Here is a 26,176-nt window from a genome sequence, read left to right on the forward strand (position 1 = left end):
CCTCCTGGGTCGATTCCTTGTCCTTTTGGAACTGGTGCCTCTCATGGGTCAGCTTGTCTCCCAACTTCCTCTTGTTCTCCTGCTCCTCATTGAGCTGCATTGTGAGGTCTTCTATTTCATCTAGCAACTTCTGCTTCTCCTGAAAAAAAACCAGGGAAATGAAACTGTAATCCTCCCAACACTCTCGCCTCTTCCAAGCACCTCTGAAGTCCACCAAGACCCCATGCCTTCCCACACTTGGAAAAGAGACACTGCAGGACTGATTGCTACCAAGCTCAGTTAATATCCCGCTATCCCAAAATACACAACATTGGTATCCAATTCAGGGTTGTTTGAGCTGACACACTGTCCACAAGCAAAATAAAAAAGTTCCTTCCAGTAGCACCTTAAGGTGCTACTGGAAGGAACTTTTTTATTTTGACTATGGCGGACCAACACGGCTACCTATCTGTAACTGTCCACAAGCAGTTCATGATGCTGAGAGCAGACTTGAGGAGGAGCCCACAACCAGCCATGTCAGAATTTGTGTTGGCAACTAAAAACATTGGCCTGCCACTAGAGGGCAGAAAGGCAACAAGCAAGGAACATAAGAAACCTGCTTTAAGCAAGGCAAAGGGGTTAGAAATGCACAAGTGATCCAGACAAGGGAACGCATGCTATTAGTTGGGTTTTATTATTATGGATGCTGCTTGAAACTGTCTCCTCATATAGTCAGCAAAACATGAATGTAAAGGGGGCCTCAGGCATATCTTCCTCTCAGCTTTGTCACCCCACCCACATGTGTAACATGAAGGTAACACTGGCCTACTTTACGAGATTGTTGTACACTCTTGGTCTTCATAATCCTCCTTAAAGTTTTATAGAAACTGGTGTCTTATTAAGTGGAATAAAGTGACAATGCATGTTGCAAAAAAGCAATAAAAAATAACTTCTTCTTCTTCTATTAAATTTCTAGCTAGCAGCAAAGAAGTTTCTGAGATAAGTTCTTACCACAACTATCAGCCTGTCTTTTTCAGCATTCTCTAAAATGTTGATCAGATATGCTTTACATGATGGAATAACCACCAGTTTTCAATATCTAACCAAAACAATTGTTTGCTACCAGTAACAATTAGTAACTAGAAGCCTAACTGAAGGTTTCAACTCAATACCCTAAGTATTCAACCATGCAGCAAAAATAGTCAAATTAAGCTTCCAAAAAGCAGGACAAAAATAGCCTGAAAATCATAGAACAAACAAAAGTGTAGATTTTTAGACAAGGAGACAAGGAACCTTTCTTTTTTAAAAAATGTATCGTCCAGAAACCATTACTCTCAAGTTAAAAGGACAAAAACTGAAGGCACATACTATTAGCTAATATTTGAAACAAGGTGTCAGAATGTCTGGTTTTGATACCAAGGGCAATCCATCTGTGCATATTGCCCATTTTGTATAAAATCACAGAATTCATATACAATGTTAATTTCCCAGTTACAGTATATATAGGATGAGTCCTTTAAAAGAGGCCCCGTGGATACAGAGTACACATGTTCCACAGGGCCTCTTTTAAAAGACTCACCCTGTACTTGGATACAAGCTCTACTTGCAAATCACCAATTACCTGCTACAAAATTCCCTTCTCCCCTTCCCTTCCCTTCCCTTTCCTTTCCTTTCCTCTTATCTGAAGGAGCTGAACACTTGTAGCCTGCATCCCAAAATAAAAGTCTCACTCACTTGTACTATGTTTTGTATCTTGGATTACAGGTGACCCACCCCCTGCCCCTGCAAAAATTAAGCCAAAATCTAATCACAATCCCTCCAACCTAGCCTTCCACTTGATCATATAAGAGAAAGTTGATGCAGTATCATCTTAGGATAACCGCTATAGCAAACCACAGGGGATACATCATACATTTCTATGCATATTTACTCCAAAGAAATCCCTGCTATATTCCGTGGGGTTTACTACAAGGTAAGTGAACATAGGGATTGGAGTCTAAAAGTGACAGGTTTGAAGTTACAAGGCAGCCTAGGCTCGCATTCAGAGAAAGGCTAGTATTTGACCTCAGGGGGAGACAAATAATCAGAGATTTGCATAAGTGTATGGCCTAAAGCAGGTGTGCAGCATCTCTGGCAAGAGCAAACTGAGCACAGCTTGCTCTGAAGGCAAGGATGCTGAGTAACGATGGGATAATTAATGCTGTGTAACTGAAACATAGAGCCATATGCATTTTTCTTTACCACTGAGAAGTTCTGGTCCAGAGGAAAGCACCCCTTTTATTTTTAAGGCACACAGAGGCATATTACAGAAATCTCTGCCTGGCAGAGGAACCTCACCTCCTCTAGCCTCTCAATATTGGCTCTCAGGCAAGGGACGCAGGATCGAAGTTCGCCGTTCTCTTCATCCAGCTGTTGTATCCTGCATTTCACAGAAACAAGCATAAGCTTGGAAATGTATTGCCATCCCTGCAAGCAGGAGGCCTCTCTGCCTGGCCCTTGTGACTCTCCCCAGGCCACACCCCTCACTGGCCTTGGCTGGCCTCATGTGCCCTTGAACCCTGATCTTGCTTCTCGCTTGCCTGGATGGAGAATACAGAAGTGTGTGTGAGTGTAAATAACTGTACAAAGCCTAAAATTTACATCGGTTGCTCCACCCACCTTTAGCCTGGTCCCAACCACCCCTGGCATGGGAACCCCTAGAAGGCTGTCCAAAGGGGAATGTAGCCCCACCAGCACCAGCACGTGTTAACTATATGTTGTACGAATAAGGGCTTCCTTTTTTACGTGCTGAAACTTCTGCCAGTGAATGTAACTGGATGACCCCGAGTATGGATGTGCCTAAGCAGAGTCTCCACGCATTTGCCAACCGTACCGGGCTTGGAGGTTCTCGATCTCAATGCTCTTCTCCCGCTCCATCTTGCTCAGCAGATCCCGCTGTTTCCGGATTTCATCCATGAGAACCTCATCCGATTTCAGCTCCTGCTCTTTCAGCTGCTCCTCCAGGGCATTCGCTCTGTGAAGACATAAAGAGGTTGTAGAGTTCAGTGGCTGACACTCCACAGGGCAACTCCCCCTGGAGCACAACTGTTCAGGCGAAAAAGCATTTTGCACACAAATGAAGGAAAATAACATTTGGTATAGGGGTCATTTCACCATGAAATTAAGAAAATTTTCTTATTGTGTATACTTGTTTTAAAGTTGCTGGTTTTTATTTATATTTTGACAAAATACGACATTAAATTTGTTTTTAATGTTCGCTCCTATCAATATTATTTGCTTACTATTTCAGGTAGTTCTTTGTAAATGCTTAGAAACATAGAAAACGTGTTTAAATAAATAGGAAGTATTCTATTTGAAATGGCACACACACACACCACACCCAAATTACTGGGGCATGGAGGGGAAGCATGAGACCATAATTAAATCCAAAAACTGCACACCCTATCCTCACAATATTAGCTGAATCATGTCCCCCACCCAATGATTTGAGCATTGGCCTAATTTCTTTGTTTAAACCAAGGGTCCCCTGCTTTATAAGTTGATCAACTTATATAGCTGCCATGGACCCTAACAGACCTTACCAAAATAGAGAACCACAATAACTAAATAAAAGAGAAAAATTATATTGAGTATAGAGGAAAATGGAACACTGAGTTGACCTTGATGCTTTCATACACCCCAAACCAGAACCAGTTCTCCTCTTTCTCATTGTCTCCACCAGCTAAATAACAGAGCATGATAAAGTAAATTCTACTAACGATTGATAGGACTGTGTCATGTCTCAAGCCCTGTCATTCCACACAACTGTGTCACATGCCATTTCTGAACACACAGACAGGCTCGCCTCAAAGCTGACACCTGACATGCAAGCCAACCTCCCACCCACCCGATTTTTACCTGTGCACCAGCTGCAGGTTTTCCTGCTTTAAGCGGCAGTGCTGCTCCCCATTTGCTGCCGTGTCCTTTTCCAGCTCTGTCACTCTTTTCTCTAGGAAGATCACCTGCAGAAGGAGCAGTGAGAGTCAAGCATTAAAAGGCCTGTCCTTCTTGCTTCACCCATAGGGCATGAAAGCCAGTCTGGGGCCAGAGGTTTTGGTCCAATTCAAGAGCAAGCAGCTCTAACCAATTGTACACTTTGTTTCCTCCGCACTTCATGGTCCTTTGCTTAACGTCATATTATCATCCTTGGCTCCTTAGTCTGTAATACCCAAAGCCTCACCTTTTGGGAGAGATTTAAAACTAGAATGCTCCTTCTTGGTAATCCATTTGAGTCAATGATCAGGGCTGCTGTTTCAAAACCCTTAAGATGCTGGATGCTCGCATATCCTAAGCCAGTGCACCGCAGCAGCAGCAGCTGGGAAAGTGGGGGGTGGCCTTCTTATAATCATGAATAGGGAACCTGTGGCCTTTAATAAAGGATGGGTTAGAAATTTTTCTAAACACATAAAAAGTAAAGCATCCCAGTGGCCATGCAGGCTGGGGCTGGTGGGAGCCTGAAATTGTCTGGAGCAGTACTGGAGCAGCATTACACCCTTATGGGAGGAGGGTGTCTGCTGCCTCTCTGTATGAGTCACTGGTCTGTGTTAGTCTCCTCCTGATCAGGAGACACATATCCAGATCTTTAACAGAGAGACAGACAGACAGACAGAGAAGAAAGCATTTGCTTCCACACACTCTAACAGTAATGCTTTCCAGCTGTAAAACACACCCACCTTATCAGTGATGTCCTCTTCCAGGCATTCGGTGTTGTTCCGAAAGGGTTCCTCCATGACATCTAGAGGGAGGGTTCCTGTCTGGTGAAGGTGCCTGTAACGAAGACAGACCAGGCCGATCCAAAGCAAGAAGACAATTAGAAGGACCATCATCACAGAGGAGAACACCGAACTAGCACAGTTGTGCATGGGTTAACATTTCCACCTTGCTCCTTTCCCTTCCTGCAGGGGATTCCATCATCAAGTGCAGTTCAGAAGCCCTGTCTGACTACCAGAGTTGGATTTCTCAATTAAAAAACCCCAAACACTTCTGTTTCACGGGCTACTGCCTGCCCACCCACAGCATCCCTCGATAGTCCTCTAAGCTGAACAAGGTTGTCTGGCACCTTTGTGGGGTGGCAGAAAGAACAATAGCGTATTACCAGGTACCCACACTTACACACCTTTTCCCCTTTGCTCTTTGGAATATGGGATGATTAAGATCTGACTTTCTCCCACTTAATTTCTTTCTGATCTTCATGGCAGTGAGATAAAACACGTTCTCAAGAGCAATAAAGAACATGAAAGAGGAAGGACCGTGGCTGAACGCTGCAGAATATATACTTCGCAGGCTGGACGTCCCAGGATAAATTGCTGGAGTGTCCCGTTTGCATCTGGGAATCCTACATTCAAATCCTCACCCACTCTAAAGCCTATTAGACAGCCTTGGGCAAGCGGCTGTATTTCAGTCTAATCTACTTCGTGGGAAGAGCTATAGCTCAGGAGCACAGCACCTGCCTTGTATTCAGAAGTTCCTAGGTTGAATCCCCACATTTTCAGGTAGGGGCAGGAAATTTCTCTGCCTAAAACCCTGGGGAGCCACTGGCAGTCAGTGTAGACCGTACTCAGCTAGGTGGAAAGCATAAGGCAGCTTTCTGTGTTCCCTAAGAGGCAGGCAGAGAGCAAATTCATAAAACAAGCCTTCCCATCATGTTGAGGCTCCTGCCTTGCAGGGGGTTGGACTAGATGACCCTCATGGTCCCTTCTGACTCTACAATGCTACGATTCTATGCCCCCACACCCATGGAAGCTGCTTCCATTTTAACACTTCTCCCTGTGTTCCTCTGTTGTGGTCCAAAGGCCATCATTTTATGACACGACACCCAGGTCAGACATTTATCAGCTGTTAACTAGTAATGCACTTTATCACTTAAAGAGTGTTCAATATTCCACCCAAAGGACAAGGGGGAGGCAGGCTTTGGGTGTCCTCTGCCTTCCCCACCCGCCATGCAAAGCCTTAATACAGAAATTCATGCACCGAGAGACTGTGAACACATTGTAGTGTTTGAAGGGTGGTTAATAAGAGGTGGTTAATGATAGGTTACAGGTGGTTAATAAAAGTTACATGCTGATGAATCAAAGGAAAGCATGAAATATATACAGGCAGCTTGGAAGCTATGGACCTCATTCCAGATCTCCCTCCACAGCAGCAAAACCTGTCTCTTGCAAACAAGGCAGAGCCAGGAATACCATCAGCTTTGGTAAAAAATGCCACCCCAAAAGCCCTGCAAGAGGGCAAGCACAGCCTCCTTCCTGATGGCTCATTAGATCTGAGCCAGGCCATATGGCAGGGATAGCCAACCTAACCCAGAGGTTGCAAGACTACAGCTCCCATCATCCCTAACCACTAGTCCATGTTAGGTGGGGCTGATGGAAGTTGGGGCCCAGCAGCATTTATTTGGAGGATGCCATGTTAGTTACCTCTGGCTGTGGTGGCAGGAGGAGGACACAGCGGGGACTGGGCAATCAATATTGTCCCAACCAGTGTTCATGTCGGAATGAAACTGGTTCCACTGGCCAGCTGGCATGAGAGGGTTGGTGAGCTGCATCCTGCCCCCCAATAAACGAGGAAACTGATGTAAAAGCTCCAGTCTTATAGGCACCTTTCATGGATGTTACCTTGGGCTGGGGTGTGTGAGGAGTCCCTCCCATGTAGTTTTTAAATGCTCCTCTATCTCTTCACTTCAGAGGCTCAGGTTGGGTATAAATGTAATAAATAGAATTTAAAAATAGATGGAGGACTGTGTGTGTGTGTATCACCTACTTTGCGGGAGGCAGTTGCTGGTGTTTTAGCTGCTTAAATGTATCCACCTAAGTTTTAGTCAGAGTAGACCTATTGAAAAGAAAGGAACTAAGTTCACCATGTCCGTTAATTTCAGTGGGTTACTCTGATTAAAGCTAACCCCTTTTCCCAGACCCAAAATGGCAGCAAAAGCAACACCTAATCCAGCGAAGAACACCCACCCCTTGTGCAACTTTCATAGTTTAATCGTGAGTCCTGAAGGGCGGACCAACAGATGGGTATCCACATGCTCTGGTTGAATTTTGGCAAATCAGCAGCAGGATGCTATTCCATAATGGCGGGTTGGGGGAAGAGAGTGAGCCAGAGCAGGAAGAAGCCCCAAGAATGCCCTTTCTCACACTTTGTTCTTTTTGCAACCTATGTGTAGAGAATAATCATTAAAATAAAGTGTGTGCTGGTGGATGTCTGAGATGCTTTAACAGGAGAGCCCCACGTGGAGAAAGCAGTCTCCCAAGGTACGCTGGGCAGAAGCCTTGCAGCTTTTACCCCTGAGACAAGGTAGCCTTCCAAATTTAAGTGCTAGACTGGTAACAAGGAGCAGCATGTCAGTTGGTGAGTAGGGCAGATGGAGGACAGGTCAAGCAATCCGGCCCTCCTGAGCAGCCAGCAGAGAAACCAAACAGGCTACAGGGAGGAGAGAAGCCCCCTCCTCTGTACCCAGTGTGGAAATGCGGGTTCGCTGTGTCCCCCTTCTCCACCAGCCCCCCGCAGACAAGGAAAAAAAATGACAACCCTCCCAAACTGCAAGACTCCTCAAATCCAAGCAAAATACAAATAGAGCCTCCAGGAGTACCTTCATCCATTCCCTCTGGGACAAGGAGAAAATATACCAAACAAAGACCACCCACATGCACTTCTAGCATGCAACGCCGAAAGATGTAACTGCTCAGGAGATGTACTTTTTTAAAAAAACAAGGAAAGAAACTGCCCTCAGGCAGTCCCTGAAAAGAGAAGGTGGAAGGAGAAAGAGTGACCCCCACCACATGGGGGGGGGGACCCATGCAAGGAAGCTGTCGAGTGGGCTTTGAGAGCAAGCGCAGGGAGAGTAAAAGGAACATCAGAGCGTACCTGGCTACCTTCTTGCTTGAGAGCCTCTTATTTGGACTGTGGAATGAACAACAGGAAAACTAAGTCAGGAAAACTGACACCCAAGAGCAACAAGCGAAACAGGAAGCAAGCGAAGACAGAGCGGCAGGGGCATATCCTTTACAATTCACGGCACAAATGCACAACACAGCACACCCAGGCCATGCACCCCATGTCCCGCCCCATCCCGCCCCAAATCCAAACCCAGCCAGAGGCAGCATCTTTTCTGCACACGTTTTTAGCAGCGCTGCAACATCGGAACGGAACAAAACGGGCCCTCTGCGGTGCCTGCAGGAGCGTCCACCGCTCCTCTTCCCCCCGCGTCCGTTCGCTGGCCAGTCCTGAAAACAGATCCCGAGGCTAAGAATAGAACTTGAGTGTGGTGGGACTTTCGGCTTCTGCTGGATTTAAACCCACCTGTCAGCCAAGCGGGCATCTGAACCCCCGATAGCAAGGTGCAGGGAGTGCCAAGCAACGTACCTCCAACAGGAGCACCACAGAAAAGGTCTGTGGCACACAGAGGTGAAGCCAAATGCACACACCTGAAAAAGCCCCACTACGAAACAAGGCTGGACGTGCCCTGGCCATCTTTCTAAGTAGGAGCTTCTGTCAGAGAAAGAGGAGAAGGGGCCGGAAGGATGACTGGAAACACGACAAGAAGCAGAGAGAGGAGAACCCAAACCTAGTAAGTAGGGGGGCTGAGAGAACTCTTAAAGGTCACCCCTAGGAAAAAGGTTTCTAGCCCAAATCGTGGCATCACCTTTTCTGACCTCTAGAGGTGTGTGTATCTGTTTCAGGGACTACGTTTTAACTGCTAAGATATATATCATTTAGGAGCAACAGCTTGCCCAAAATATTTTTATCCACTGAGGCAAAGGACAAGAGGGCATCTGTCCCCCATCTCCCACAATTCCAAGAGCAGAATCTGACCGGGGTCACATCTGCACCATGCATTTAAAGCACTATGGTGCCACATTAACAGCCAGCGCTTCTCTCAGAGTTCATTGGGAAAGGTGAATTGATTGTTAAAGCACTTGGGGAACTGTAGCTCTGTGAGAGGAAGAAAGGGTCTCCTAACAACTCTCAGAACCCATAACAAATGACAGTTCCCAGAATGCTTTGGGATAAGCCATGGCTGTTAACATGGCAGCATAGTGCTTTAAATGTTTGGCGCAAGTGTGGCCTGGACTGGGACTTTAATCTTGCTTCAACACTGGGAAAGGGATTGTGTCCTCCACCACACATGAAGGCAGCATGCTAGTTTAGGGGGTGCATAACAAGTCTCTAGCACACATAGCTCTGACCTCCACCAGAGGAGAATGCCCAGGAGGCTCAGCAGGAATGGCTGAAGGTGCTGCTGCTGCCGCCACCCACCTGCCAGCATCCACCACCTGAGGCGACTGCTTCACTTTGCCTAATGGTAGGGCTGGTCCTTAAGAGCAGAACATAATATATGCAAACACACAGAGAGGAATGGATTGACCGTTGCGATAGGTTTTTAAGCTGGGTAGCCACCTATCAGAGAAGCTGTAGGAGTGGGCTTCTTGCATCAACAGAGAGTCACTAAAAGGTATTGGAGGTCCTTTTCAATGCTGAGATTCTATATATAGCACCCTTAATGCATGCAGTGCTGTACAGAGAAACATGCAAACAAAGGTCAGCCTCTTCTTGGCATTTACAACCTAAGTTCCAGTGGAGAGAAAGGGGAGGCATCTGCGTGTAAAAACGGCAACATGGATTTGAACATACTTTAGCAGTAGGCATGTCATACAGGCACACGCAGCCAGCAATGTCCGTAGGTCCCTGTTGGCAGTGGCACATGGCACCAAGACATCCTTGCCATGTTCAGAGGTGGCTGCTGCCCTCTTGAACTGGTAAGGCGGAAGACAGGGGGAGGGACCAACAGTAGGTGGAGCCAGAGCCAATGACAGGCACAGCCAGAACTAGAGTCAAAGCCAACTTTTGTTGCCCTCCTCCTCCCTGCTGAGTGCTACAAGGGGCAACCCGGAGCCTAAGGAGAAGGAAGCTGATTGGCTGTGCCATTCCTTAGACTGGCAATGTGTCGGAGTGGGCAGGTGGGGGCTGGCTGAGGGTAGGCTGAGGTTAGAGGGCCAGTGCTCCACTTGCCCTGATATAGCAGCCTCCACTGTCACACCATCTCTTCCCCAAACCATGCCTTCTGTGACTTCCCCTTGTGAACATCCACCAGAAGGAGTTAGGGATGTTGGACATTCAGCATAATATAATTGCTGGAAATCTATGAAGCAGTACGAAAAGGGGGTTCTCAGAATACATGACATCTCCATTCACAATGTTTGCAATGCTGTCATAAGCCTTTGATCTCACCACACCGATCTAATGCAATCATTTCCTTCAGGCTGGAAGGGGCTGTATCTGAGTGGCAGGACACCTGGTTTGCATGTAGAAGGTCACAGGTTCAACCCGCAGCATCTCCAAATAAGGACTGGGGAAGAGCCCTGCCTGAAAAACTACTGCCAGTCATTGTGCGGACAATCCTGAGCTAAATACCACATTAACTCAAATGTAAAGCGCACCTTTCTTGGCCAAATTACATCATGAACATTAGGGTGCGCATTAGATTCAATGGCACATTAGATTCAAGTAAATGCAGTAGATCAATTGACAAGACTACAAACCTGCACACATACTCAATTAAGCTTACTTACTGAGTAGAGCTGCATAAGATTGCACTGCAGCAAGGCCTCTCATGTTCCTCTCTTATTTGCCTCATCTCCTCCTCCCATCTGCCATACCCAACTCCATGCCTTCTGCCATGGCTTATCCCAACATTTGCCAACATCTGTGCTGACTGAGGCTGATGAGAGATGCTATCCAAAGCAGGTGGAGGGGGCTAGATTGGTGACAGCTGCCTCATGGCTTGCAGCGATCGCTACGGTCTCCATTTACCAAGCCAGCCCAACATATTCATCTACAATTCTCAACCTGCTTTCTAATACCACCATTGCCTCGTCTTGCTTGAAGCCCCCCACCTCTTTCGCTAGCTGCTGCCATTCCCCACGCCCCGTTCTCCTTAGGCCAGCGTAGATCACAAAGGCACCAAGGAGGAATCCAGAAACACCACATTTGCTTCAGACACACAGATTAGTTCACGCAAAGGAGATTAATTACAGAGCAGAGAAAATGCAAAAAGGAGGACTCTCAGTGGCAGTGTTCTTCCTGGTTTTGAAGGGATAGAGATAGGGTGCTTTCACATGCAGCGCTAACAAACACCTCCATCTCCCAACATTTTTTTAAGGGCAGTCAACTGAGTGCAAGTTGCACAGACACTGATGTGCATTATCAGCAGCCAGTGATCAAGACTGCTATTCAGAAACAGCCTCCCGCCCTGAAGATATACACACAGGCAGTGAAGAGGGTGATGGGGAAGGGCTGTGGCTCAGTGACAGGGAAGCTGCTTTGCATGCAGAAGGTCCTGGGTTCAATCTCTGGTATCTCCTGATAGGGCTGGGAGGGGCCCCTGCCTGAAATCCTGGACAGACCCAGACCAGAACTGACATAAAGGGGTCAACAGCCTGACTCAGTATAAGGCAACTTCCTATGGCTTGTCTCCAATGCCAAGCTCTACTTAAGAGTCGATCCACTGAAATTAATGGACAAAACTAACTTGGATCTATTGCAGTGGGTCCATTCTTGAGTATGACTTGGAGGGCCACAACCCTATGTTCCTAAGAGGATGGGGGGTGAGGGTGGGGGAAACCACAACTGAATAATATACTGCTCCATCATCACACTTAGCCGTTTTAAATTTGTTATTTTTGTAAATAAGCTCTGGGGTTTTATTGTATTACATTCGAGTGGTATATAAAATAAATCTTGTGAAATAAACCAACCAACCAATTTGGCAAACCTCAAAGGAAATAGGCCCACCCTGCAGCGTAAGCTCCCCAAATATCAAATGGTTTCAATAACAGGGGCCCAAATATCACTTAAAGCTGCCTGGTAGGCAGATTGGCAGAGGCTAGATTCGAACTGGATTCGAACTAGATTCCTGATTCACAGTTCAGCCTTCGACAATAGACAACAGCAGTTCAGGGCCCTTCCTCTGTACGTACTGCAGACGTGATTTGTTAAACAAGAAAGAAGGAAGGAAAAAAGCGAGCACCCATGCTTAGCAAACCATGCAAGTCCTACTTTCCCATGAACATATAAATCATGCAACTTTAAAAAGAAGAGTGTCTCATGCCCCAAACGAGTTACCTATTCATTTCAAGATCATTTAGGCGAGCAGACAGGTCCTCGAGGCGGTTGATTTGTTTGTGGCACTGGGTACAGTAAAACTCAAACGCCTCGTCAGTGATAATGCTGTGCAGTTTCGCCGCAAGTGGGTTGGTGCTAGAAAAATCACAAGTGTGTCATTCTTGTAAAAAAGTAGAACATTCAGGCAGAGCCCCTCGATTCCACCTGTGGCTTCCAGAAGTTGAAGGAGAAGAAGACGGATGCTCTCGAGTAGCCAATTTTGGAGGCAGGTGGTGTTTTGTAAAAGAAAGGTGTGGGCTAGTTAATGCCGTTTCAAGGAGACAATGATTTGCTGCCTCTTTCCAACAAACTGCCACTTCACCCCACAAATCACTTGAAGATTTGCTGAGTGTCTTAGAAGACCACTTCATGATTTTTCTGCCTGTTGCAGAAACTGTAATGCATTGTGCATGATTTTTAATTGTATTATTACTGCTTCTTTTATTTCTTTTAATTTGAATTTCATTGTATTATAATTTGAATTCCATGAACTGGTGGCCACTCATCCAGCACACAAACAAAGACCCTACAGGACAAACTGCAGCATTCCCTAACATATGGTTGGATCCACATTTTCCTCCTTATGGATTTTAACAACTTTCAGTCTCTCCCCACTTCAGTGCTTGTGCATGAACTTTACATCTGAACTGAGCTTTTGGGGAAAAGGGTGTGCGTGTGCTCAGTTGGTATTTTTTTCCAACTAAAAAAGCATCAAGAAAAATACCATTCTAAATCAATATTAATATTTAATGTGGTGTATGTGCCTTCTCTCATCTTCAACCACAAATCCACAGACAACACGCCGTGAACCACCTAAATGAAGCTTGCAGACCACTGGTGGTCTGTGAACTGCAGTTTGGGAATACCTGCAATAGAGTGTCCCAACTGATGCTCATCTGTCTTGCTAGAAGCCTTTGCAAAGGTCATTATCAGGACAGCCAGATCCCATCCACACTATATAGGATACTGGATGGGAACATCAAACCCAGGAGCCAAATATAGCCCTCCAGGCTATTCTGTGTGACCCTTGGAACTCTCCATAAGCCAACGTGGTTGCACATGATCTGTACCAACATTTACACATGTAGTGATCTGTGGCAGCCATTTTTGGTACTGTGACAGCTAAAAAAATTTTTTACAGTAAGGATTAAAAATATGTTTGAGAGAGGCAGGTGGTTATACCTCCCCTCCACTGAAATAAACTTCTGGAAGCCACAAGGTTTAAATCGGAGATAAGGTTAATAGTGAAAACCACAAAGGAGAGGTTTAATTTAAATACACACACACACGCAAACACAAACATAGACACACAGAGGTGTGAGCTGGTAGAAACAAGGTTAAATTTACAAACACCTGGAAAGACAGTAAACGACTTGGCTCAGTTCCTGCTGTTTTGCTGAGCAACTTACATCTCAAGAGGAGGCTGCAAGCATCTATTTGGATGGAAAGAAGCAACAAGCCAAGCAGCATCAGTCCCGGGGTTTGGAGGGCCCTGGGGAAAGACCCCCTCTTTGTGCCCCCTCAGTGAATGCGCATCCTTTACTGCAGCTGGTCCAGGGGGCTCTTGTCAAAGGGACCCCTGCAGGAATATGTGGGTCTGTGGCAGATGCCCGAACATGCTGACCTATGGTGCCAGAACTGAAGCTGTTGCAAACTACAGGAGCTTCACACTTCTTGGTGTGCAGTCAAAAATCTTTGGCACTGTATGCATAACAGCATTCTTATACCAAGCTACTGATTTCAGATGAAGTTCTTCTAAAATGTGCAACAAACTCCCACAACTGATCCCCTTCCTACCCCCAAAGAAGTCATTCACTTTTTAAAAAAATAATATTTTTTTAACACTGAGGCCTAGCAGGAGCTGAAGCTTGCGAGGAGGAGGAAAAAAACACAATGAAGAATCAAACCTAGAGAAGAACAAGCTCTGGTGCTAACTGATACAACACTTTCCATTTCGCTCCACACGATTTGGAGTGCAATGCTCCTTCCTTGAGAGCAGGAAAAGCTTGCAACTTGTTAACTGCAGAAACACCCTGCTCTGGAAATCTGGACTCAAGAACCACCTCTGCACAAGTTGCAAAGCAAAATGTTCCTCTCTTTGTAAATGCTACAGAAGAAGAGTTTGGATTTGATATCCCGCTTTATCACTACCCGAAGGAGTCTCAAAGCGGCCAACATTCTCCTTTCCCTTCCTCCCCCACAACAAACACTCTGTGAGGTGAGTGGGGCTGAGAGACTTCAGAGAAGTGTGACTGGCCCAAGGTCACCCAGCAGCTGCAGGTGGAGGAGCAGAGACGCGAATCCAGTTCACCAGATTACGAGACTACCGCTCTTAACCACTACACCACCAAAAGCTGTTGCTTTTGCTTAAGTAAGGGCAGCACTGTGGGGAAGACTGGGAGAAGAGAGCAAAACCAAACCGCAAATAGAAGAAGCACTCTGTTCAGCATAGAAAGATGTTCAAGTCATTCTCAAGCTACACCGCCATTGTGTTGCAGCATGGAGGGTGGCTGTTCCGGAGTCCACCTCTCCATTCCCTCTCTCCCCCATCCTACAATAAACAAGCATTCTGTGGTCGCTGAGCCACCCCTCCTGTTTTTCCTGATTTTTTTTGTATTTCCACTTGGGATTTAAATGAAGGGTTTTTTTTAAAAAAAACAACAACAACAACACACAAATTGCTGCAGAAATGAAGAGAACTGAATTCAAGGTTGGAAAAAATGAGAAGCAGAGAGAAGTCAACTGACAGATCCATCCATCCTTAAGTATAACAACCTCAGGAGTGCAGAGAGTAGAGGACATATTTGTATGCAGTAGACTTGCTTGCTGGGACAAAATGGCAGCTTCTGAGCTAGGAGAGGAGTAAGATGCATCTTCCTGTTCACATCTCCATAGGAAATCCCTGCTCCTGCTGGACTACTGACAACAGGAAGCCCTTCAACCCATTTGTGCAACTCTCCCTATTTTCTCCTGCTCACTCAGCAGGACTAGCCAGCGCCAAGCATCCTGTCAACAACCACACAAGCCGTTAGCAGCCGGTAGCCAGAGTCCAGCTCAGCATCTTTCAGGGGCATCCCCTTTGGCAAACAGCCTTAGGACCAGACAGCCTCAGGTTCTATCCCAGGCATCTGCAAGCTAGAGACTAGGAGAGACGCTTGCTTGAAATCCAGGAGAGCTGCTGCCAGCCGGTGGTCTGATAAGGCAGCTTCCTCTGTTCCTATGATAAACTGGCTCCTCCTGCTTGCCTCATTTCCCAGCAGGTTCATTTGGCACCAATGTATGGTCAATCTGCACATGGCCTTACTTAGATCCCATCAAAACATTCATTTCCTTGAATGGAGTGAAAATGTGTTTGCACTAAGCTGCTGGGTGATTTGCTAGCACACCTGGCAACCTGGACCCATTGCATGCCAAGGGAACAGGCCGTGATGACCTGTGTGCCACAGGAACATGTAATCCAGGTAGAGAAACATCTGCACAGATATGGGAGAAATGCCCTAAAATGAAGGCATCTCTATGGACTGAATGGGAAAGGGAGGAGAAAGGTGCTTTATTCTGCTCAGAAGGCATCACAGAAGGTATGCGACACCCATCATCTTCCATAGCTATTTCGTGCAGCCGAAGAAAGTATCACTCTCTCACACAAATCATTTTCTCCCTGCTGCTTAGGACACATTTATATGGATCTGTAGAGGTGAGAGAAGCAGGATTTGTGGTGCACAGGGCCTTTTGTCATAGCTCAGTGGTAGAGCATCTGCTTTCCATGCGCAAGGTCAGGCTGGGAAGGACCCTTCTCTGAAACTCTGGAAATCTGCAGCGAGTCAGTGTAGACAATACCAAGCAAGATGGATCAATGGTCTGACTCAGTGCAACACACCTTCCTATGTTTGCAAAGGCAGAGCACCTCTGCTTTTCGTGTGGATGCTGTCAGCTTAAAACTCCAGGTAGAACGGGGAAAGAGCTCTCTCCGAAATCCTGCAGAGCCAGTAAGTATGGACAAGATTGAACCAGATGGACCAATGATTTAACTTGGGGTGCTGCAGCTTGCTATGTAGCACAGTCATTTTCTTCCTGCTGCCTGTGTGTTGTTGGCTCACAGCTACTCCCCTGCACATTCAGCACACAGAGGGGAGAAAACTGTGGCAAGGTGTGCCCTGACGGCTTCAGAGTATCAGGCTGGTAAACAAGCCAACTCGATACCAGCAAAAACCTGTTTGGTGGAAGTACTCAATAGCCAAGCTAACCCCAGCTGGGTGGGGAGTGCTGAGAATGTGGAGACAGCGCAACCAGGCAGTGCTGGGAACGTGCTGGAACAACCAGACCTTCCCATCCTCCACTTGACCCACGTTTGATATGTTAGTGTGCCGCTGTTGAAAGTACACCCATGTGCTTGTGGAGCTGTGATCAGGATGGGTGTGCGGGAGCAAAAAAATTCTTATTAGTCTTCAATTACAGTCTAATAATCGCCCCATAATAGCAATACAATTTATGATACAATTATTAATACCAATTGTTCAAATACCAAATTATATAATTTAGATGAAGTAGCCCCCTGCATGTTTTGATGGATTGATTATTTGCATTATTTCTTCGTTCCAAAATGTTATTAATTTCAATTACATTCCGGTCATAATAATAATCCCTTATACAACAACTGCAGTATTAATAACTTCTATTCGTGTTGACACATTAAATGATTTATAAAACTCAAGCTATATCCTTGTCTTCCTGTGTGTGGCAATTATTCTGTCCATGGTGTTTCTTCCTGTCCTCGTAAGATGTCTCCCCCCCGCCCCCGGTTGCTGTTGTTATCCATCATGCCTTGGAAGGAGATGATATCCCATTGTTGTTCCAGAAATTTCTCCCTCACTCTGCCCCTGATTCATTGTTTTGCAACTTTAATAACAACTGCAAAAGTCACTCTGTCCCAATAAATAACCTGTTGTCACCATTTTTCCTCTCAGCCTGCGAAGAAGAGTGATCTGTCAAGCTGTAGATGACTCACTAAAAACCTTATCAGTTCCTTGGCAGTTCACAGACTCCTTTCATCCTTCCTTCCAACTGAAGATATATGAGCAATTATACTTCCAACTAAATTAAATTCCAAGTCCTCTTAGCGTTATTCAATACACTTTGTAAACACTAAAGAATGGGGAAGATTCAGCTCTAAGTTTCCATCATAAACCTTTTGCAAAATAGAGCTTCCCTCCCTTTTTGCTTTTTTTACACACATAGTTTTGTTTGATGTTATATTCCATATTTATAATCCAATTTCTTCCATCCTTGCTTGTACAAATATAATTTGAACTAATATTCAGAGGAGGGTTGCCGAATCATAAATGTAGAGAAGAAAACTTTAAATAAAGAAACTGTAGGCTCCCCTCCCCCCGTCTTTTGCACCAAATGAAGTCTTATCTTAAGTTCAAACTTTAAAGTCCTTGCAGTTGGGTTTGCTCTGGAATTTGTGATCTCATCTCTTCTAGCATGCGCCTGTACTTTAGTCAAATTAAACGCTAACAGGAGAACCTCTGCTTCTTAATGGCGGCGTTGGAGGGTTTTCGACAGGCGAAGTACTTTCCTTGCTGGAGTGAGAGCCAGATTCCAAGATGAACTGCGAGTGAAGCCCATTCCTCCCGTCCTGGGGGGGGGGGATTTGCAAGGATAATTACCCTCAATCATCTTTGTTTTTCCTTCACCAACAATCTCCTGCTGTTGTGGGGCCTTCCTCCATTAAAGCAGAGCAAAACTGGAAGCCGTGTGCTGGAGCAATCTCATGACTGTTCACCAATACTGCCACCTGCACAGTTCTAACAGATTTCCCTCCGGGCCAATGTTTACTGCAGCCTTTGCCAACCTGTTCCCTCCAGATATTGCTGGACTACAACTCCCATCAGCTTCAACTAGCATAGCATGTTGGCTAGGGCTGATGGGAGTTTTAATCCAACTTTATTGAGGGCACCATATTGAGAAAGGTTGGTTTAGCGGCTGACTCAAAGACATACAACCAGAGTTATATGCAACAGTTACTTTCGACACAGCAACCAGCGGTGGTGGTGCTGAAGACAGACTACGGAAGAAGCTTAAGAGACAGGCACCAGCCAGCTGAGAAACGTTCAAAATGCATCAACATGAGACACAGGTTCTGGCCATCTTACCTGGGAGAGAGGAAGGATGAACTACTGAAGCCACTTTCTCCGTTGCACAAGCTGTCTGAGAAGAGATCCACCTCATTCCCTTCCCCGTAGTCCTCAAAGTGCTCCTCCCCGCTGATTACGGTGACAATGGAGTGATTGTTAATGTCCGAGGTCAAAGGCAGGTCATGAGGGTGAGATCTGTTGGTGGAAAGGGAAGTCAGTATCTCAAGAGAAAGAACCAAGGCGTTCACCACACCCACCGCTTCCAACAAATGATGGCCACACCCCTGCAGAGAGCAGCATTGATGGAGTCATGCTCAAGACTGCTGCCTGCATTTTTCTGCTGCCACAGATCCACAATATTATTATTTATGACATTTATCAATCATTATGTAATCATTTATGTATTACTACACTTATCATGTGGCTTCACCACAATGGCATTCAGGATCCAAATTTAGTTATCTACTATATATTTTGGAAGGGACGCGGGTGGCGCTGTGGGTTAAACCACAGAGCCTAGGACTTGCCGATCAGAAGGTCAGCGGTTTAAATCCCTGCGACGGGGTGAGCTCCCGTTGCTCGGTCCCTGCTCCTGCCAACCTAGCAGTTCGAAAGCACGTCAAAGTGCAAGTAGATAAATAGGTACCACTCTGGTTCGCCAGAAGCGGCATATTCATGCTGGCCACGTGACCCGGAGGCTGTATGCAGGCTCCCTCGGCCAATAAAGTGAGATGAGCGCCGCAACCCCAGAGTTGTCCGCGACTGGACCTAATGGTCAGGGGTCCCTTTACCTTTTATATATTTTGGAAAGTTGTTAGTTCATTCATTCACTACGCATTTCAGCACCTTTTAAGATATCATAATCAAATTTTGCATGATGACCCCCAAGATCAAAGAACAGGTTTCTGTCAGTGTTTGGATACGGTTGCACATCATTTTGAATCAAGGCGGCAGACTGAACTGATCAAAGCAACTGTGTTGATTTTATGCTTTCTTAGCAATGCCTGAGCAATGCCACGTATGGGGCTGCTAGTAGATAAATATTTTGGGCTGACTTGGTTAACAGGAGCAGCAGTGATTGCTGCAAGCTACAAGGGAGCTTTTATGAACTTGGTGCCTTCCACCTGCATTGGACTCATAGTACCATCAGCCTCAGCCAGCAGAGTGCGAAATGAGAGAGCCAGGGGCCTGCATGGCAGTCTTCTGCAGATGGCAGAATGGCTACTGGCTGGCTATTGTGGGAACCAGATGCTGGATTCAATGGACCTTTGGCCTGATGCAGGAGGGCTCTTACATTGGATGCAATCCTCCCCTCTTCCTTGTTTTAGTTTGGTGACCAAACCAATCACTGCTCTGTCCTGGAGTACACCACTCAAGGCCAAGGCACGTGACACATGACAGAGCTTGCATGCATACACCCAAGGCTGCAAATCTGTGCAGACCCAGCGTTGCAGAAGGTGCTGTGAATGCCCAAGCACAACGCAAATATAGCTGGGCCAAGCAAAACTTATGTCCTTTGTAGAAAGTGCATACAATAAGGCAGTGGCTGTATGGCAGGCAACCAATCTAAGAGGCGGCTGAATCAACGGTAAAATATTTTCAGCTGCACAGCCAACCCACATATTAAAGTGTTGCGGCATTTAGGACTGCATAATCCTATTAAGGGCCCAGGAACATGCTTTTAAGCAGTGTAACTTGTCAAAGGCACAGACGCCAGGCTTATTTCACAGATACCAGCATTCCGTAACAAAAAGAACGCCATTCATACATGGGTGCATAGCCTAGTGGACAGAGTCACAGATGCGAGTCCTCGTTTGCCATTTTAAACTAGCTGAGTTGTCACTAGACAGGTCTTGGGACGTGGCCCTGCAGCCTCACTTCCCTGACTGGAAAAGGGGGCCTAAGGGCCACCCACTTTGCAAGGTAAATGAGGTTGAATCTGTAAGTGAGCTGCAGGTCTTTCAGGACTGAAGAACTTTAAAGGCTTGGAAAGGCTCTTCAAATATAATTTCTAAATCAGAGTAAGAAGTGGCTTAAACCAAAAGCACCAAACCCCTGCACCTCTATGTGGATGAGAATTCGTGACACTGGTCCTTCCTTAATTCAAAAACAGGAAACCCAGAGTTATCAGCAATTCTAGGGATGCAAAAGTGTGTGTGCTTTTTGTGTTAACAGACGGAACAGTCGTGCTATCATCCAGGAAACAGGAGGAGGAGTGAGGCTGTGTTCCTCACTGCTGATGAAAAATTCCCAAAAGCAAAGGCAATGCAGAGATTCAGGCTGAAGTACTCCAAAACAAAGTACACATGATGAAAAAGCTACAAGCATTGCCCAAGGATAATATACAATTATGTTACTTTTGGGATTTGCTCCATTGTGTTTTAAGGTTTGTGTGTATCTGTGGGGTCTGTGTGTGTAATTGCATGCTAGTGTTATGAAAAGATTACAAAATTCTGGGAAGCAATCTTCAAAAGAAATCAGTAAAATCAGTCCTCTAAACTGGGCTCACAACTTGGGTTTAATTTTGATATTTGAGGAAGAAAGTAAAAATAAATACACTACACAAGGAACTAGTGACCTCTCCTCTGGCAGCAGTGGTACCACTCTGTTGGTGGTGTCACTTCCAGTTGCTGCTCAGCTGGTGTTCACCTGTGACAGGGCCCTTTCAGCGGTGGTTCCCCATCTGTGGAGTGCCCTCCCTCATTACTGACTTTCAGAAGAAATTTTGAAACATTCCTGTTCAGCTAGGCATTTTTGATGGCTCAAAAATACTGGCCATGGTAAGTAAGCTTCTGGAAAGGAAGAGGAATGTGTCCCTATTTTGGTAAAGATCCCTAACGCACTAAAAACAAGGGAGTGCATGAGCAGAAGGCGGCAAGATGGGAGTCAAATCTCTGGACATCAACAAGGAGATCTTCTGACCACCAGCAAAACAGAAATAAGGAAGAGGGGATCAAGACCCCAGTGCAGGAAGGAAATATTGGAGGAAAGTAGATATTAAAATCTAGTAAGCCCCAGTGAGGGAGGGAGGGAGAGGAAGAGTGAGAGAGAAGTGGTCAAGCCAATCTTATGGGAGGCAAATCCCTGTCAAGATCAAGGCAAGGCCAGTTATGCAAAAGGCCCAATTTCTGCTTCTGTTCATATGTCATATCAGTCAAACAGCTCAAATATTCAGGGAACACTTTCTAGGACAGTACAAATTTCGACCATATATATTTTCTGTATCCAATGTCATATTTCAGATCCTTGTCAACAAAATAAGGAAGTGCCCATCTGGATGAACTATAGTTTGTAACATAGAAAGGGGAGCATATTTATCAACAGGTATATATATAGTAATACTCTAGGAATGACCACTAGCAAATTAGAAATAGATGGCACAGAGCGTCCATCAAGTTTTGAGTTGTTGTTTAAAAAATAATAATTTAGTTTGTCAACACTAAAAAGGGTGGGGGGGCACATTCCAAGGCAGCTCTAAAGAATTAAGACACACTATTATTAAAAATTGTCTATTATTATTGTATGCTGCTGCACTGACAATTGCCCTGGGCTCTCGTGAGAAGCCATCATAATAATCATTCCTGCCATTTTGACTGAGAGCAACATTCCCATAGATCAGTCAGGATCATGAGGATGGCAGCAAAAATAAGTGTGGGCTGGAAAATGGAAATGTCAACCAATTTCAGCTGAATGGGAATGGTTATTAAAATGTCTGGAGCTGGCAGAAATGGATAAACTGTGCCGCTCCATCCAAGGGAGAGAAGGCAGACTGTGGAAGAGCCATCTGGTCGGGAGATGGACTTGCTTTGTTAAGCACTGGAATGCAAAATATGGAAATGAAAGGCTTCAAAGGAATCTGTTCCTGTAATGATTGATGATGGCAATAATAATAATAATAAACGAAAAATCACCACCCATTCTTTTTCCTTCTAGTCCTCGTACCACTGGCTTCTTGCAGCAAATGGAGGATGTCCAGGCTCATTGTATGTATGTATGTATGTATGTATGTGTGTGTGTATGTGTCAGGGATCAAAAAAACCCTCCTCCTAGGACATAGCATTCTTGGCTGAGCAATACAATGCCTACCCAGGAGCATATGACGCTGCCCCCCCACCCCGCACTCAACTTTTAGCTTCAACTTCTTTTCCACCCTAGCACATCAATTAATCCCGCACATAACTCTTTATAAGACTTGCAGGAATGGCATTTTCCACCATGCTTTGTAAAAAGCAGCGTTGATGTTAATTTGCTGGCCGCTTGACCTTGCGTCTCCAGTGCTTGTAAAGAAGCCACTCCAAAGCTACCCACACAGAACTGCCACTATCCTGGTCAAACACAGCAACTCCACTTTTAAAAAGACAAATATCCCACCCACCCGCCTCCAAAGAAAGGCATTTGTACCTACAGGCAGGAGAGTCCAATGCACTGAGCCATACTCCCAGGAGGCCGGGCAGGGCGAACGCAAGCTGGCATGCTTGCTAATTCTCTCCAGGGAAAAAAAAGGCCCTTGTGGCCTCGCAGCTCAGAAGCTGATTACGGACTGAGGGTTAGCAACCACTGAGCCCAGCTCATTTCAGCAAAGAAAGCGGCAGGAGGCTAATCCCAGTTCCCCCTCTTAATCTGCAGGGCCTCCAGCAGCAAAAACACTCTTTCAGCCCCGGATCACAACCAGAACCTTCTCCAGCTCCTTGTGGGCATATGGGAAGTCCTCCTTCAGGTGCTCCAAGTAGAAAGTGAACAGGTTTTTTGGGGGGGTGGGGAAAAGAAGCTTTGCCTAACCCTAAACTAGTGCAAAGGCACATCTTAAGTCCCAAGTCAACTTAAAAAACAGCAACACCCTGATACCCAAAATGGAAAACCTGAAGAGTCCTCCCTTCTCATGGATACATATGGTGGCTTGTGCCCAGCAGGGAACTAGTCGGACAGGGCTGTAGTTAAGTCACAGACTCAGACAGCTCCTGCCAGAGAACCTGGAGAATCACTGCCAGCCAAAACCCCACCCAGGGCTTGTAGCTTGGTGGTAGGGCGCAGACTTTGTAGGAAATCATCGGTACAATTCCTGACAGCGTAGACATTCTGGGCCCAAGTAGGCCAGTGGTCTGACTTCACCAAGATGGTTCCTCCCTGTACAAGCCTTATCAGGACGAATGATTGCTATGATCAGGTTGGATCACACTCTGGACACTTTTGAGAGAAGGTGGCAGGTGGATATATGAATGCACTTTTTTCTTTCATTGAACAGGTCAAGTTAAAAAAAGGGGGGGTACCAGCATGACTGTATGATTGCCTTTTCAAAAACACACAAAAAATCCACAACGTTAGGGGTAGAAATTAGCATGCACTTCCCCAAAACTTCGACTTTGCTCTGCACAAGACAAACCTTGCAGGTCAACACAGCAGGGGTGCCAACTTGAATAAAATACTGGGGGGAGGTAAGCCCTGCCCCTCATAATCAATCACAGGACATGGTGCACGGCACCAATTGAATGCCCATGCCAATCAACTTTGGGGGGCCCTACTTCTTTAAATATTTTACTGTGGGGTCCAAAGACACCTTGGCCCCTAGGAGCTGGCTCCTATGCAACACAGCTAGTTGCCAGTTTGATCCCCCATTTGTTCACCAGGAAAGGAGGACAATTTCTTCCAGAAACCCACAGGCTGTCATTTCCAGGCCTCATTTTTGCCTATGCTTTAAGACCAGTGCCTAAGGCCATGCACAGTTAGCCTGCCCTTAAAATTTACTTACTTACTTACTTACTTACTTATTGCATTTATATACCACCTTTATCTTCCAAGGACAGTGTGTATGTATCTCCTCCTCCCCTTTTCATCCTCACAGCAACTCTGTAAGGTCGGTTAGTCTCAAAGATGGTGACTGGCCCAAGGTCAACGAATGAGCTTCATGGCTGAGTGGAGATTTGAACCCTGCTCTCCTAGGTCCTAGTAGTTAGATTGGTGGGGACATGAGGCAAGGCCTGCTCAAGGACAGCCTCTACCAGACAGAACTTCCTCAGTTGCCACATTTAAGAATGTGTTATAATTGTTCACGCTATTTCTCTGTTGTGGCTCTCAAAACTGTTTTTATACTGCCTGAATTGTATCTCAACATAGTGCCTTTTTTCTTTTTAAATTTTAAAGTGCTATTATTAGATTACTTTATTTTTATGGTTCGTTTTCCGTTTGCCACCTTGGACAGAGCTGATCTAGAAAAGACACCTGATACAAATGTTTAAATGAAATAAATGCAAATTCTGTAAACCAGGGATGAGAAGCCTATCAGCCTGCAACCACCTGTGGGTCCATGACCAATGGCAAAAACAGACAGAATAACGAAAGTACTTCTTCACGCAGCAGATATAAATGCATGGGAACTGGTTGCCATGAAGGTGTGATGATGGCAAGTGGCTTAGATAGCTTTAGAAAGGGGATTAGACACATCCAGGGAGGATAAGGCTATTAATGGCTACCAACAAGTTACAATGGCTGTGCTGCCTCCAGAATCGGGTGTGCCCTGAATATCAGATGCTAAGAAGCAACGCCGGGAGACAACGGCCGGCTTCTGGTTAGCCACTGCGGGAAACAGATTGCTTAGCTTGATGGGCTGCTGATCAGATCCAGCAAGGCTCCCCCCTTGGCCCAGTTCACATGCCATGGTAAAACATTGTCCTGGCTCTCTGTGCCAGATGCAGAACTCACACACATCACTGTGGCTGGAAGTTTTAAAAGGTTTTTATGATCATTTAGCTAAGAATAAACATAGGTTTTAGCACTGCAGCTGGTTTGGAGCAAACCCAACCACAATCAGTGCAACGGACACAACTGCGAAGCCAAGGATAGCGGGCTGTTTCTTCCTAGCATTGGTAGAGAGAGAAGAGAAACAGGTGTGATTGGCTCTCACACAGTAAACCGTGGTTTTATGGCTTACTGTGATGCATGAATGCAGCCCTTACATTTTGTGGAGGGGAGAAATGGCCACTTACCCCTTTGTTTTGTGCTTCCTAAGGCTGGTCTGCCAAGAAACTAAGCTTCCAAATCTCTGCTTTAAGTTCCCAGAGAGGCTCCTGCTGTCCTACCTATCACCAAGATAAAAGCACCTACCCGTTCTCAGGCTCCTCGATGGGGTCCGTGAACTCCGAGTGCACAGTGGAATCGATCGCGCTATCCGTTTCTACTTCATCATGCATCTCGTGATGCACCAGGGTGCTGGTGTCTTCGTCCGTGAAAGTCTCACACTCGCTATAGGTGCTCTCTGAGCCCATGTACGCACTGTCTGTCACTTCATTTGCCTGTTGCAGAGAAGAGGAGAAAAAGCAACATAAGAACACACACACAGAGAGAGAGATCTCATGACAACTCCAAATCACATCTATGTTTTATTTCAGCAGAAAGCATTTCTGGAGGAAGGGCTCTCTCTCAGTGGTAGAACAACTGCTTTGAATGCAGAAGGCTCCAGGTTCAATCCCTGCCGTCTCCATGTGGGGTAGGGAGAGGCTCCTGCTGAAGCTCTGGAGAACCGCTGCCAGTCAGTGTTGTCAATACTGAGCTAGACAGACCAATGATCTGACTCAGTATTGGGCAGCTTCCTATGTTCCTGGAGCGGGAACGAAAAGAGAGGGGTGAAGTACTGAATGGAGTGGGCCATTTTGAGAAGGAGAGTATTAACATACCTCCTTCACTGAAGGTACACATGCACTCTTTCTATTGTATACTTCTTCATGAACTCTCTGATTACAATGGCCTCATCTGCACACAACATAAAGCCCAACTATGGCTTAGCATGAAAGAGGAAGTGCACTGGTGAACAGGGAGAAAATTTTGGCCACTGCGCTCCTTCCCAACTACCGGGAGCAAAGCCATTGTTT

The 26,176-nt window shown here is 45.8% G+C and overlaps 1 protein-coding gene across 14 annotated transcripts in view; it reads right to left on the reverse strand.

Moving 5' to 3' along the window:
- RAB11FIP3 (RAB11 family interacting protein 3) overlaps positions 1–26,176 on the reverse strand; it is an 86,057-nt gene that overhangs the window by 6,669 nt on the left and 53,212 nt on the right. For 6 of the 14 annotated variants that reach the window (XM_083473647.1, XM_083473646.1, XM_083473652.1 and 3 more), the window contains 9 exons: positions 25,413–25,600; positions 18,333–18,509; positions 12,139–12,273; positions 7,882–7,917; positions 4,692–4,785; positions 3,877–3,980; positions 2,852–2,992; positions 2,317–2,398; positions 2–139 (listed from right to left, as the gene is read on the reverse strand). In XM_083473647.1, the coding sequence (XP_083329773.1) occupies positions 2–139; positions 2,317–2,398; positions 2,852–2,992; positions 3,877–3,980; positions 4,692–4,785; positions 7,882–7,917; positions 12,139–12,273; positions 18,333–18,509; positions 25,413–25,600 (1,095 nt within the window). The remainder of the gene's footprint in view (position 1; positions 140–2,316; positions 2,399–2,851; positions 2,993–3,876; positions 3,981–4,691; positions 4,786–7,881; positions 7,918–12,138; positions 12,274–18,332; positions 18,510–25,412; positions 25,601–26,176) is intronic. The other 8 variants (XM_083473650.1, XM_083473649.1, XM_083473644.1 and 5 more) reach the window with 3 other exon arrangements.

The sequence above is a fragment of the Podarcis liolepis genome, assembly GCF_965112155.1.
Source record: "Podarcis liolepis genome assembly, chromosome: 14".
Taxonomy (NCBI): domain Eukaryota; kingdom Metazoa; phylum Chordata; class Lepidosauria; order Squamata; family Lacertidae; genus Podarcis; species Podarcis liolepis.